Source organism: Lepidochelys olivacea (genome assembly GCF_965140295.1).
Source record: "Lepidochelys olivacea isolate rLepOli2 genome assembly, chromosome: 2".
Lineage (NCBI taxonomy): Eukaryota > Metazoa > Chordata > Testudines > Cheloniidae > Lepidochelys > Lepidochelys olivacea.
In genome coordinates this window covers 261,355,095-261,369,561 of record NC_140412.1, presented here as the reverse complement: position 1 = coordinate 261,369,561, position 14,467 = coordinate 261,355,095, and the positions used below count along the sequence as shown (strand labels likewise).

Genomic DNA, 14,467 nt, shown 5'->3' with positions numbered 1-14,467 from the left:
CTGAGCTTCTTTTCCATTGCAAATGACACTGCACAAAAAGAGGAGCATCCCCCAGGTCACGTAGTGGGCTTAGATGAGGCGTTTTCAGCTAGAAGGGTTTTCCCAGATGGAACAAGGCCTGTGTGTTAAGCAATGAGTTTGGGGGCGAGTCTAATGTGAGATGATGGAGAAAGACAGAGGCAAATGAGTTGCTCCTGGGAAAAGGGCTGTGGTGACTTAGTGGGGCTTTCTACAAGGGAGAGGGAGTTACCTGAGTGGTGTTTGTTACCAGCTCTCTGCCAGGAAGAAGGGCTTGTGCACATTTTGTGACTAAACAAGTTACGCAGTCCCTGACTTCGCCTCACCCATTTTCTTTCCAAATAAAAAAGTGACGGGCAAGGCTTGCAAAATCTGCTAACATTTGGCAGAGGGGCAGTAATGTAGACATGGCAAAAGTTAGCATCACTTGTGCCAATAAAAGCTTGTTGGACTGAATTGAAGACCCTGGAATAAGGGGAGCTATTGGAGTGAATTTCTGTTGCAAAACACAGTATTCAGAAGAGAATTTGGATGTGATGTTAATATTAGCTTCGTTGCATTTTAGTGTTTATTTTTGATAAATGGGTTGATTAATGGGTGGGACACTTTACTGTAGCTTGTGTTTTGAGGCTGAGTGTGGTGTTCGGCAGACTACGCCTCTGTGTGTCTAGAAGGTGGAAGACCCTGCTTGTGCAGGCTCCCAAAGGATCAGCCCTTGATCTGATGCATTTATATTTCCATTAAGCAGCCTCTTTCTTAAAGGTGTACTATTACACTTAGAAGTGGTGGAAGTTTGATGCCTTGAGGCATTGCTAATTAGCTAGAGAGCCTTCCAGGTCCAATCCTGCCCAGCTCAAAAGGGATTAGAAACTGTGTCCATACAGTGGATGTTTGGTGGTCCCTACTGAGATGAGTTCACACAGGGACTGTCTCTTACTCCATGTTTGTACAGTGGCCAGCACAAGGGAAACCTGCCGGCGGTTGGATCCTTTAGAAAGTGCTCCTGCAGCAGGGGCCAGTGTCACCTGGCTGGCCTTACGTCTGTGAGAGCTGGCAGCAGAGTAACTGTCACATGCACTGGGGAGTGAGCAGGGGGAGTTCAGAAATCAGACTCCAAACCCTGACTTGAGAACATCTCTTGCTTTTTTTGGCCGAGCTCATTACCCTTGAGGAGGGTGAGGCTCTGTCTCTGCCCGTTGACTGAGTGTTGACCAGACTGTGGGACCTCATACCCTGGTGAGCAGTAGTCGCTCTGGATGGGCAGATGGAGCTGCTTGACTAACGCTGGATCCCAGGGGTTGCTCCACATACAGCCAGGTTCCTCCCTTCCTCTCTTTTTTTTCTTCCCCTGTCTCTCCTACTTTTGCCCCCTTCCTGGGACTCCTTCTCCTTGATTTAGTGCATGGAGATGGCCTAACATAAAGCACACCCACTGCCTGACTCCCCTGTGCTCGCTAAGCCGAATGCAAACTCCCCTGGTTTGGAAGGGAGGATAGGGTGCAGTTTGTGCTTCTGTTGTCAGGTAGCTCCCTGCCCTGCCCCCCCCCACCCCAATACATTTTTTGGCATGGTGGGAGAGAATCTGGCCTGAAGCTCTATTACTTAATGACCTTCTGGTACATGGACCAAAGAGGCAAACACCCTCCCCCCCGCCCCCCGCAGCCTCAATTTCAACAACAGAGAAGGGCAGCATTTCTGCATCAGCTTATTCACTTTGATGTTGAATTCTGCACTCGCCCATAACTCTGTGGATGAGGATGAATAATTAAGGACATGCAAATCAGCACCGAAGTCAATTTTATCTTAAAGGGCCCCATACAGCATGGCTCAGTGTGCTTATGTGCTGAGCTACACCCATAGCGATTCCACTGTAGGCTTGGGGGAGGGGTGGATCTTATGAAGGATGAGGCTAGAGGCATCCTGAAGTCCTCAGAGGAGGGAAGTTTTGGGAGCTTAGGATCCTGCAGGTGGAGGAAAGGAGAGTCTGGCATGTTGTGGGGAGAGGAGAATTTGGCAGCTGGATGAGTTTCTCTGGGAGATGTTGGGGCTTAGGGAGGTATTGAGAGGAGCAGGAGGTCATAGGCCCCAGGAAAATTAACAGGATGTGAGAATTTGTGGGCTCAAGGAGATCTGAGGGAGAGGGAGACTTTGGAGGAGTTGGACTAGGAAGGGTGGAGGAGGATGTAGAGATTCAGGGGGTTTGGGTTAAAGCTGGATCTGCTTGGATCCTGCCATATGTTCTACCCAAGCCCCTAAATTGTCCCATCAAAGGAGAAACTCTAGTTCCGCTTTCTGTTCCAGACACTCCAGATCCTGGCAGAACCGTAGGGGAAAAACCCAGTTCTGGCCCCTGCACACCGCAGGGTCCTGCCAGTCTTTTGCCCCTCTCCTCCAAACCTCACTGGCTAAATAGAAAACAAGGATCACGATTCCCATTGCTCTGGGATATTCCAGGCATCAGGAATAAGCCTCACAGATCCCTGGATGGATCCAGCCCTGGGATCCTGCTGGGTGTTAGCCCTAATCTCCCACATTTCACTGCCTACACAGGGAACAAGCTCAGCAACTCCAGCTGCCCCCCCGAGAGCTCCAGACCCAATGGCGCCCTCAGCGCCACCATAGCTGGGATCTGGCAGCTGGCTCCTGCCAGACCCTGCAAAATTGGGCCACGAACCCAGCCAAGAGGCCATCAGAACGGAGAGCAAGCACTGCTGTGTGTGCCCAGCCCAACACCTCTGGGGCAGGGGGAGTCCGGGTCCAGGTTTCTGCAGCGCCTTGAAGGGGCGGGGGGGGGTGCTTTCTGGGGGGCAGAAGGAGCAGTTCCTTGCTTTTGAGTCGGGGACTCCGGGGAGGGGGGTGTCAAACCTCGGCAGGATCCAGGTGGACCCAGCCCCCCCCCCCAGCCTCAAGGTAAGGAGAGACTGGAGCTCTGGGGAGGCTGGGAGGATTTGGAGCGGGACTCGCCCAGAGCCCCAGGAACAGGGGAGCTGGGGAAGGACCCTTGGGGAGCGAGCTGCAGCGTGATCCGGAGGAGGCAGGGGCGGGACTTGGGAGGTGGGGAAGGGCTGAGCTGAGCCCCGGCTCCGGCAGCCAGAGCTCAGAGGACGCGCCAGCGGCTGCTGAAGATGCTGTGTTTCTCCTGGGCGCTTCTCCCGCTGGTGAGTGCCCTGCGCCGTGCGCCCTGCGCTGCGCGGGGGAGGGAGGGATGCAGGGCGCAGGGCTGCCGCGGGCGGGCGGCGGGGTGATCCCAGAGCCGGGGGCGCTCGCACCTGGATGGGGCATTTGCGCTCTGGTCCCCACATCTGGCTTTCTCCCCCGTGCGCTCACATCTGGGTGGGGCACTTTCCCTCTGCCCTACACATCTGGATCTTTCACATCCGCCTGTGGGTCTGGTGGTTGTTGTACAGATGTGGTGTCTGTCATCCTAAGACGGGAGAGGGTGAAACAAAAACAAAAAAAAAAAACCCAACCCTACCATGCTGGGAGTAGCCAGAAAGGGCAGAAGAAAGGAGAGATTCATTTGACAAATGCTAAAAAAAAAAAAAAAATGACTTTACAAGTTAGAGTTATCTAGTGCTCCACTTCCCGGGGGGAAGCTTTGCATATGATTTAAAGGTTGATAAAGCCTTTGATTAGCTGTATATTGTCCAATCAGTAAAAAAAACCCAAACAACAACAACAACAAAACAGAAAAGTATGCAAAGCATCCACATCCCAAGTTAAAGTGGCCTGAAGGGGACCTCCGTGGGCTATAGTGATCATGAGGAAGAGAACTTTGCTGCAGAACCAGAATATAACAGAGGTGTGTGTGTATTTCCTTAGGAAGGTGCAGAGCACGTGCAGTTCCATAGAGCACTGATGAATACCTTTAGTGATCTCAAGCACCAAGATGTGCTATACTATGTCTAACGTCACAGAGGCATTGGCCTCACTTTCTACGTGCCCACACAGTGAGCAGAAACACCTGTGTGCTGGATTTGAATCTGTGTTTATAACCTCTGTTACCAGGGCTTGGTATTAGGATTTCCTGTTTCACGGCAGTCATGGCTGGGGTGAATGATCACACATCTGTGCACTGCCAGTTATTATCTTATCTGTTCAAAATATTGTAACAGACAGTACCAGACATAACATACTTGTCCCATGGGATTAGACAGGACAGAAATTCCTGCTTGACAACCTGTAGGTACCACATAGCCTTTGGCATCATTTTTGTCACTCACACCCGAGCCTCAGATGCATCTGTTAGGAGAGTCAGTGAGCTAAGTATCAGTCATTTTTTAGGTTTCAGAGTAACAGCCCTGTTAGTCTGTATTCGCAAAAAGAAAAGGAGGACTTGTGGCACCTTAGAGACTAACCAATTTATTTGAGCATGAGCTTTCGTGAGCTACAGCTCACTTCATCGGATGCATACCGTGGAAAAGTCTGCTGCAGTTTCCACGGTATGCATCCGATGACGTGAGCTGTAGCTCACGAAAGCTTATGCTCAAATAAATTGGTTAGTCTCTAAGGTGCCACAAGTACTCCTAGTCATTTTTTACTGGTTGAGGAGAAACTTTGGATTCTAAATAGGAAATGCAGAAAAACCCCAAATCCACAAGGTGTTTAGAGAAAGCAAATGTTTCCTTCCTCTGCCAGAAGATCAAGGTAGAGTGGAAGAATAATTCCAACAAGGATCCTCTGATCAAATATTTGTCCAGGCGTGAAAATAAACTAGAGGCCCAATCATTCAAGATGATGAAAACTTCCTATGTGACACTGATCACCCTCAATTCCCATCAACTTCAGTAAGAGTTGAGTACTCGCTACTTCTCAGGAGATGTTCATCACCTTGCAAAGCCAGGCCAAAAAGAGTGCTAAAACTATTCTTTATGCACATGACAGTAGCATCTAAACACTCAAGTGAGATTAGGACCCCACTGTACTAGGGGCTGTGCAAATGCATAGCAAGAGACATTGTCTGCGCTCAGGGGCAGGAAGGGAAACAGAGTTACAAAAAGGGGATTTGACATGCACGAGGCCACAGACCAATTGAATGCCCCATCCACAGGCCTACACATGCCTCTTTAGCCAAAAAGCATTTTTACCAAGTAAAGTGGAATAAAGGTAATTATTGTAAAAAAGGAGGGATTGCTACTGAGGTGTAAAGATGTCTTAATGAAGCATTTCATGGGAAGTTAGACACACAGCTTCGACTGACTAAGACACTCCCCGCTGGTAGGACATGCCTAACTCCCTCTATAGTCTCATCGTCCGTTCCTTGTGCACCTTAAATTCCTCTTCACAGAGAGCTGTGGGTATGCACTGAATACAGGATCAGGCCTTTAATGGCAACAGATATTACGCATACTGAGAGGGGAAACTGGGCAGCGATTTCCTTTTTAAAGCATCAATGGTAATTAAATATTTGACCTACTTTGGGATAAATTCAAGTCACTATGTTTTCATTTCTTCCTCCAGGTTATAGTTAGAAAATGTCTGTTGTATATATTTACATACAGACTACAACAATGTGTCCATATATGCATGTCTACAAGGTTTATGTGCATATATTGCCACATATCTATGTACATATACATCTATATGTATAGATCTATGCAGTTGAGATATAATCAGATCACTAGATATAATCTGATACAACCGACAAACATTCAAGCTTTGCTCCAACCTTTAAAAACAGTCTCGAAAAGTTATTGCTTAAATGAAATCTGTAAGGCAGATAGTGAATCAGCTTGTCTTACTCCATAGGTAATCAACTTCAGAAAGAGGAAAAACGCACGGAAAATGCCCCCTAGCCTGTCGTGTTTGCTCAAAAAAGACTCCTGAAATAACCTAATTAACAGACTGGGGAGAATGACTGGACACATGTGGTTACATAGCGAGCATTCTGGACCAAGTCTGTGTAAGACCTAGCAAGCAACAAGGAGGAATTTTGAGGCTAACCCAAAGGGTAGTCAGTAAAAAGTAGTTTAAAAAGAGAGGCTGTGATCACAATGCTCACTGCCAATCAGAACCAGTAGGCAGAATGGTTTGGATAAGAGAGAACCACACTGGACCTTTACCCATTTTTAGACCCAAATCTTCAGGATGGAACCCTTCTGCTGCTTTAGAAATGTGTGGCTAACTTTCATAGTTTCTTCATTTGAGAGCTTTAACCATTGGGATGTGTTACCTTTTGTAATTTCCAAACCAAGCTGGGGAAAAGGTCTCATAGTTGAGAAAGCAAAGCAGCTGCACGTTTGGATATAACTCCTCATATTAGTGTTCTGGCATCAGTGCAGACTCCTGACTCATGCAGCAAATAGCATACTAAGTAAATACCATCAGCATCATTTATACCAGTGTGACTCCATTTAGCCCAAACAGTCAAGTCTATGTTTGTGAGAATGGATCCGCACCAGAGTTGGCGAAACTAAAGAATGATATATAGACTCTTTAAACAGACCCAAAAAACAACACAGGGTCTGTGGTGAGTAAACAAACCCCACATGGGCTGGAAAGAGATAATGAACAGTGGTGAGCATAATCAGCCTTGCCTGCCACACCTGTAATGGAGTCAGGCCTGTGAAAAGCGGGAGAGCGTGGCTCAGTCCTAGCTGGTTGGGAAGGAAAACAGACCAGCGGCTTGTGCTTGGGGAGAGAAGCTGGCTTGATCTGAGCTGAGTAGGACTGTGGCTGGTCAGAGCTTCCTTGGTGAGAAGGCTGGGCTGACACTAGACTCTTTGGGTTTATTAGGGACCTGCTGATGGTGGTAACACAGGCCAAGGTATGGAATGTCCCAGCTGGGGAGAAGGCTGGGGTCGGAGAGCTGAGCTCAGAGGGAGCGCAGCTGCATGAATAACATCAGAGGGGCAGAGAACTAAGCCCAGCGGGGCCAAAGACTCCTTTATTTTGTGTTTGTTTTGGGACTCACTGTGCCTTTGGACTCTACTACCCTGAGGAGGGGAGGGTATTGAGCTTTCACAAAGGCCTGGCCAGAGGGCTGAGCCATAAACCGCTAAAGGGAGGCTGCAAACTCTGTCTTGGAAACTGCAGCACTGTGTCCTGCCATGAGGATATGCACAGGGTGGTGACCTGGTGACAGGGCCCAACTTTAGGTCCTATCAGACAGACCTCTAGATGGCAGCACAGAGGCTATACGATGTTTTCATAACCCTAACCCTAACCTTAATAAAGAGACTGCCCATGGATACCTCCCTTCGGTTCCCGGTGGTATTGTGCACTTAGAATATCCTTGTGGTAACTATAGTTACATGCTGGACACTCCTGTCATAAATATAAAGGGAAGGGTAACCACCTTTCTGTATACAGTGCTATAACATCCCTCCCGGCCAGAGGCAAAACCCTTTCACCTGTAAAGGGTTAAGAAGCTAAGGTAACCCTGCTGGCATCTGACCCAAAATGGCCAATGAGGGGACAAGATTCTTTCGAATCTGGAGGGAGGCGGGGGAAACAAAGGGTTTGGTCTGTCTGTGTGATGCTTTTGCCAGAACAGATCAGGAATGCAGCCTTACAACTCCTGTACAGTTAGTAAGTAATCTATAAATAATCTAGCTAGAAAATGTGTAAGATTTTCTTTTGTTTAATGGCTGGTAAAATAAGATGTGCTGGATGGAATGTATATTCCTGTTTTTGTGTCTTTTGTAACTTAAGGTTTTGCCAAGAGGGATTCTCTATGTTTTGAATCTGATTACCTTATAAGGTATTTACCATCCTGATTTTACAGAGGTTATTCTTTTACCTTTTCTTTAATTAAAATTCTTCTTTTAAGAACTTGATTGATTTTTCATAGTTCTTAAGATCCAAGGGTTTGGGTCTGTGTTCACCTTTACAAATTGGTGAGGATTCTTATCAAGCCTTCCCCAGGAAAGGGGATGTAGGGCTTGGGGGGATATTTTGGGGGAAGATGTCTCCAAGTGGGCTCTTTCTCTGTTCTTTGTTTAAAATGCTTGGTGGTGGCAGCATACGGTTCAAGGACAAGGCAAAATTTGTACCTTGGGGAAGTTTTTAACCTAAGCTGGTAAGAATAAGCTTAGGGGGTCTTTCATGCAGGTTCCCACATCTGTACCCAAGAGTTCAGAGTGGGGAAGGAACCTTGACAACTCCTCAGTGCATAAAGGTATCATGAAAGCTCCTTATATGAAAGGGAAATGAACCTGGCTGGTTTCCTGGGGCACAGTCATGTTACAATCACTGTAACATCTCAAAATCTCCCCCAAATTACTCTGGGTGTACAGTGTGCTAGGGACTTCAGAGCTGCAGTGACGACAGACCCAGTCCTGCAAGGTGCTCAGCTGAAATCAAAGTGAGTTCGGGGCACTCGCAGCTTGATCCATGACCCACGGAAGGCAATGGAAATTCTCCCGCTGACTTCAGTGGTCTATGGATCACGCTCTCTGCCCCACAAATAGCACTCAGGGCCTTGCAGAGACTGGGGAAATGGGGACTGTGCTTTATGGCAAATCTCAATGAGCTCATAAACAATGTCCTATTTGCTGGAGAACATATGACAATGAGCTTTCTAAAGAGTGGTTCAATAGGCCCACCAGGGCTTCTCCACTCAATGCTTGGAACACCCCCCGACAGCTGCTAGAGAAACTTGGGGGTGAAATATGCCATTCAGTATAATATGACTTTAATTTGTGTAATGTCTTTGCTATGTTTTTCCTGTGGCCCAAAACACCATATGGGGCTAAAAAACCCGCCAAAACAGTTGACAATGGATGGTGTACATTCCAGCCATGTTATAAAGAGAGGACGGGGAAGTGAAGGGGATGAAAATACTTGGTCATCAGAGCTATGGCATGCAGGGGGTGGGGGGAATAAAAGAGTACAAGCCAGGGAAGAAAGGGATGTTTTCAGGTGCGATTTGAAATGAGAGATGGGGTGAAGAAATATAGAAAGACTGTCCCAGAACACTGGAGCTGTATGTGCAGTGGGGGATGAGAGCTATGAGAACTACTCACACCAAACAATTTTTGGGCTTGATACAGAAATTCTTGGCTGAGGTTCTCAGGCCTGTGACCTGCAGGCGGTTAGACTAGATCAAGGATCTCAAACTCAAATCACCATGAGGGCCACATGAGGACTAATACATTTATAGTCAAAAATGAAAAAAATGAAGAGTAATATAGAATGCTATTAAAAGTCAATGTATTCACCTTTTAAAAACGGTAATGCAAAGAGGGGTTTTAATAAAATATAAACACCTGTAACTATTCCTTATGTGGTCAGTAACACTGATGATGATCTACACTAACAGTCTATCACTGTAGCTGTAATGGCAGGAACTTTTTAAAGTAACTATTCATACAAAATACGTTGCCACTTTTAACAAACATTCTTCCCAACTACTCACAGCAAAGAATCATACATGCTGAACTTCATACCTCAGACTGCTCATCTAGTCCATGAGGCCCTGCCCCTGCCCCACCTCTTCCCACCCCTTCCCCGCCCCGTTCCAACCTCTTCCCCAAAGTCCCCGCCCCAACCCTGCTCCCTCGCTGCCCCTATTCCAACCCCTTCCCCAAATCCCTGCCCCAGCCCTGCCTCTTCTCTGCCTCCTCCTCTGAGTGTGCCAAGTCCCTGCTCCCCCCCCCTCCTGGAAAGCGCTAAGCGCCGCCAAGCAGCTGTTTGGTGGAAGGAAGCTCGGGGAGGTAAGCAGAGGAGCGGGACGCGGCACGCTGGGGGTGGGGGTGGAGGAGGGGAGGTGCGGGGGAAGGGAGCTTGGCTGCCGGTGGAGTCGGTGCCTATGGCGGGCCGCAGGAAATAACTCCGTGGGCCGCATGCGGCCTCCCGGCCGCATGTTTCAGACCCCTGAACTAGATCGTCATAATGGTTCCTTCTGGCCTTACAGCCTATGAATTTATCTGACGAATGTGGCCCTTTTTTCTGCTTGTGAATAACGTCCAACCAGACTTGGTTACACATTTATTCAAAACACTTTGGGTTATGTTGCCAAAAGGGACTGGTGAAGTCAGGTGCCCAGTTTGAGACATTGTCCAGGAGCTTGACTTTCTGAGGATAGATAGAATGTATCCCAGCCCGGAGTTCACAGCCCTGCTTTTTTCAAAATGTGCTAAGAATTTTTAATGACCACATGTTGACAGGACCACTGTGGTATGGCTCATCTAAAGACTGCATTTTTGGCATCATAGCAGCCCTTGGGGCATTATGTTTGGCTGGGCTGTGAGGGTAAGTTTGGGGGGAGGGATAGCTCAGTGGTTTGAGCATTGGCCTGCTAAACCCAGGGTTGTGAGTTCAATCCTTGAGGGGGCCATTTAGGGATCTGGGGCAAAAATTGGGGATTGGTCCTGCCTTGAGCAGGGGGTTGGACTAGATGACCTCCTGAGGTCCCTTCCAACCTTGATATTCTATGATTCTATGGTAGTTGCCAACTGAGTAGGTAATGCCTCCTGAAGTAGGCAGGTGTTTCTTGAAGGTCTCCCATGCAAGCACTTGCCAGACTTGGTATTGCTCATTTGATGAGACCTGAAAGGATCCCAGCCCAAGGTGATACAGCTTGTGGTTTTACTCTTCTGATACAGACAAGCTGGCATTTCACAAAGCAAACAAATAGAGTATCACGTCCTTTTCATTTGCACAATGCTGGAGTTTTCAGCATTCTAAGCATTTTGATGTTAAGAATACAACAGATTTACGAGGCCAGATTCTAGTTTAGGATTTTCTATCACACCCATCCCTATTGTAAGTAGACAGCCCTTGTTCGACGCTGAGCTTTCTGAAGGAAGATGGAAGGATGACCCAGTGGTTAGGGCAGTAGCTTTGGACTTAAGGTCCCTGAGTTCAAGTCCCTGTTCTGACACAGGCTGCCTGTGTGACCTGGGCAAGTCACTTAGGGGTAGATATTTGAAGGCTCACGTGATATATAGGAGCTTCACTCCCATTGGTTTTCAGAAGCTAGATGCCTTTGCAAATCTGCCCCGTAGTTGCTCTGTGCCTCAGTTCCCCATCCCTAAAATGGACACAGGGGTACTGAGAGGATAAATACAGCAAAGTTTGTAAGGCTTCAGAAACAATGATAGCAGGGGCCATGTAAGTACCTTAGATGGATTGAGACCACTGTGAATTGTGGACATGCAGCAGCTTGCAGTCTGAAGCCCTAAATTGTTACTGTTCATCATTTAAGACGAATAACCAAGTATTGTGTAAAGTACAAGTGAGAGACAGTCAGCAACAGCAGACGATGTTCTGGCCAGAAGGGTTTTCTGAGTGCAAAATAATTTACCTTTTTTTTTTTTTTTAAAGCCCCGAGGAAGGCCAGCTAGTTTAACATCATCACACATTGTATTTCTGAGGGATGTTTCCCCCTCTTCTTGTATAACTGTGTTTGCTTTCAGTAAGGCTACCTGCTCGGTAGCATACAGCTCCATCATTTTTGTTTCTTGCTAGGCAGGCCATAGGTAGGGCTGCTGTTGGACTTGTGGTAATTTGCAAGCTCTGACGGGTCAATGATGATATTTAACATATGGGATGGTCCGTGCCAAAGGCCACTAGGCGTCCTGACAAACAGAGACATTTTGCAATTTATTTCTGAAATGGTAGCTTATAACAAGAAACACCTTGTTAAAATGTTGATGTTCTAATTGCTCATAATCTTAGCATGATTGACCTTAGCCAACAGTCAGACTGGAGTTTCCTAAGAGACACAAAAAGAGTTTGGGATGGTGACGCACAAGGTGGCATTATTCCTGGTAAGACCGCACTGAGCTATCCTAGCATGGTGCTAGGACACTTGGTTTGGAGACACTTTCTTTGAAATGAAATGTGCAGCTATTAAAGAATTCCTTGGATTTTTTTTTTTTTTGCAAGAGAAGGGACGGTAACATGAGAACAAGCAGAATATTTCCCACTGCAACTGGTTTTCAATGTGAAATGGGGGTTTCAACCCCCCTTCATTTGCTTTATGTATTGAAAAAAGTGGCTGATTTCCATGGCAATCTTTGGCTTTTTATTGAAAAACACAAACCCCTGAAAACCAAACAGTTTTTGACTAAACTCCATCAGCCAAACATTTTTGGCCGAAAACGTCAATTCAGAGATATCAAAACACTTTGTTTTCACCTTTGCTGTCAAAACAAAATGTTTTGATGTTCCTGATTTGAACTATTTCACTTCAGCTCCGTTTGAAGTACAACTCCCATGAGGTATCACAGCAGCACATGTGGACACAGTCTAATACTGAACCATCCTTGAATTGAAATATTCTGACTCCGTTTAGCAATCCAAAATATTTCAATTTGGGTCAACCTGGTATGAAATATTGCTTTGATGTTCTTGACAAAATCTTGTAGTTTTTGTGCAGAAGATTTGGATTTTTTAGTTTTTTTGATGAACATTTGAATTTATCTGTGGAAAATTTTTGATGAAACTGAATATTTTTATATTATTTTGTAGATTTTTTCTGCATATAAAACCCCCATTTTCCTACCAGCTCTAGTTAACTCTTGCGTACGGGCCAAACTCCTAGCAGGGACCAACAAAGACAGATGCTAATGGCCAAGGGGCCACAACTTTTTTTAAAATAACTGAACAAGATAACACCTAAAGATGACCTGTTCTGGTAGCAGTGGAATGGGGTAAGGGAGAGGAGAAGCAACAGCAGCCTGGAACATAATCAGGTTTCCACCTTTGGTAGGGATAGCATAGTGACAGCTGCCTTAGAATACCATGCATGAATTTGATAGATATTCAAATATAGAGCATCTTAATTCTCAAAGGCCCAAAGAGACCCACCTAATCCTGAGGATAGACTTGCATTATACTGGAGCTGAGATAGACCCGTGCAAAACCATTGAGTTTCGAATTCCAGCAGGTCAAGCCCCATCAAGATGATAAGGCAGGTTCATGCTGCATCTACAGGAAAGTGCAGGAAGTGGATCAAGTGCTAAAATGTCCAGCAAACCCACCTGATCTCAGATTAATGCTCAGAGTAAGTTGACCAGATGTCCCAATTTTATAGGGACAGTCCCAATATTCAGAGCTTTGTCTGATATAGGCACCAATTACCCAGCACCTCCTGTCCTGATTTTTCACACTTGCTATCTGTCACCCTAGCTCAGAGTGATAGGAATGGGGAGGAGGGGAAGGGTACTGGCAATGCATTCATATATGACATACACAACTCCACTTACCAGATGGAACAATGTAATTCGGGTCCTATCGTGTTCATGGTCTGCACATTAGTACAGGGACTATTTCTTTTACCTCCATGCAAGCTTATGGTGCCATATAAACATTAAATGCTAAGGACCTGATTCACTCTTATGCTGAACAGTACCATATTCTGCAAGTAGTCCCATTCCCATCAGTGGGACCGTTTTCAGAATTAGGTTCTACTCGGTGTAAGGGGGACAGAAGCTAGCCCTATATAATGATGACATTGGCTGCCAACTGGTTTCATTTTGTGATATGTCAGAGAAAGGATTCTCTACGCAAAATAAATTGCATTGCACCAGGCTGTATGCCTATGACTTTCGAACACCCAGCGTAAAAATATCCCAGCTATAAACAATTTCCCATTATCAACAACCAGTTACAAACACTTTAGGAGCTGAAGAAACAGCTTATTTCCAGCCAAACCACTGAAAGGTTGTTGTTTTTTTAAATGTAAATTGCGGTTGATTTTCATAGTAATCATTTTATTACTGCTTCTAAAGTTGTTTGTTGTGCCAGCACAGTGCAAAATGCAATATCGTTGAAAAGATAAAAAATTAAAGAAGCATTGTGTTGGATTCTGAATAATAGCAAATTCAGAAAAAGAAAAGGAGTACTTGTGGCACCTCAGAGACTAAATTCAGAAGCGTATTCCTAATGTACAATAACAAGAGATGCTATTTTAGGAGTTGATCATGCTGATTTTAAAAAATATATTTAAGGTTGCCCATTGTCAAAGCACAATGGGTAAAAATTAACCATTGTTTAGAGTGTGTCTTTGTTTTCTTTTCACGTTAACTCTTTCATTCTCTTTCCATTCTAATATGTGAGCCATCGCAGATGCCACACGTTTAAAAGGCACACAGTCCTTTAAAGCCCCAAATGTAGGTGTTCTTGCAAAGGATTTTTAAAGATGAAGTCTTGCCCTTTTCTCTAGGTGGAGATTACTGTGCAGTTTTAACTGTTTATGTGGGCAGTAAAATTTCCATTCAGGCTAAAAACAGAATCTTGATTTCCCATTAAATTGCGCTGTGTATTGACAACATTCCATAAGTCTATAAATCAACTTCCTGTGACTGAAAAAAGAGACCCAGTGTAGTGGTAATGTCAGGATTGGTATAATAAAAGACAAGACTTTTACTTAGGGGCTTAGGGTGGCTTACAGTGTTCTTCAGAAATGGCTCGGTAAATCTGCAATCTATCACTTAGATTAAATCAGCATTTTCAGTGCTTCTGGGTGTGTTTTAAATAGGCCAGCTTGCAAAAGGCCAAA

At 45.7% G+C, this 14,467-nt stretch overlaps 1 protein-coding gene across 1 annotated transcript in view; it reads left to right on the top strand.

The window, feature by feature from the left end:
- Nucleotides 1–3,116: 3,116 nt before the first annotated feature.
- The window catches only part of LOC311515854 (vasoactive intestinal polypeptide receptor 1-like), a 42,286-nt gene continuing 30,935 nt past the window's right edge, over nt 3,117–14,467 (top strand). Inside the window, exon 1 of the mRNA XM_084619290.1 lies at nt 3,117–3,176. Within this exon, the coding sequence (XP_084475416.1) occupies nt 3,144–3,176 (33 nt within the window). The 5' untranslated portion in view covers nt 3,117–3,143. The remainder of the gene's footprint in view (nt 3,177–14,467) is intronic.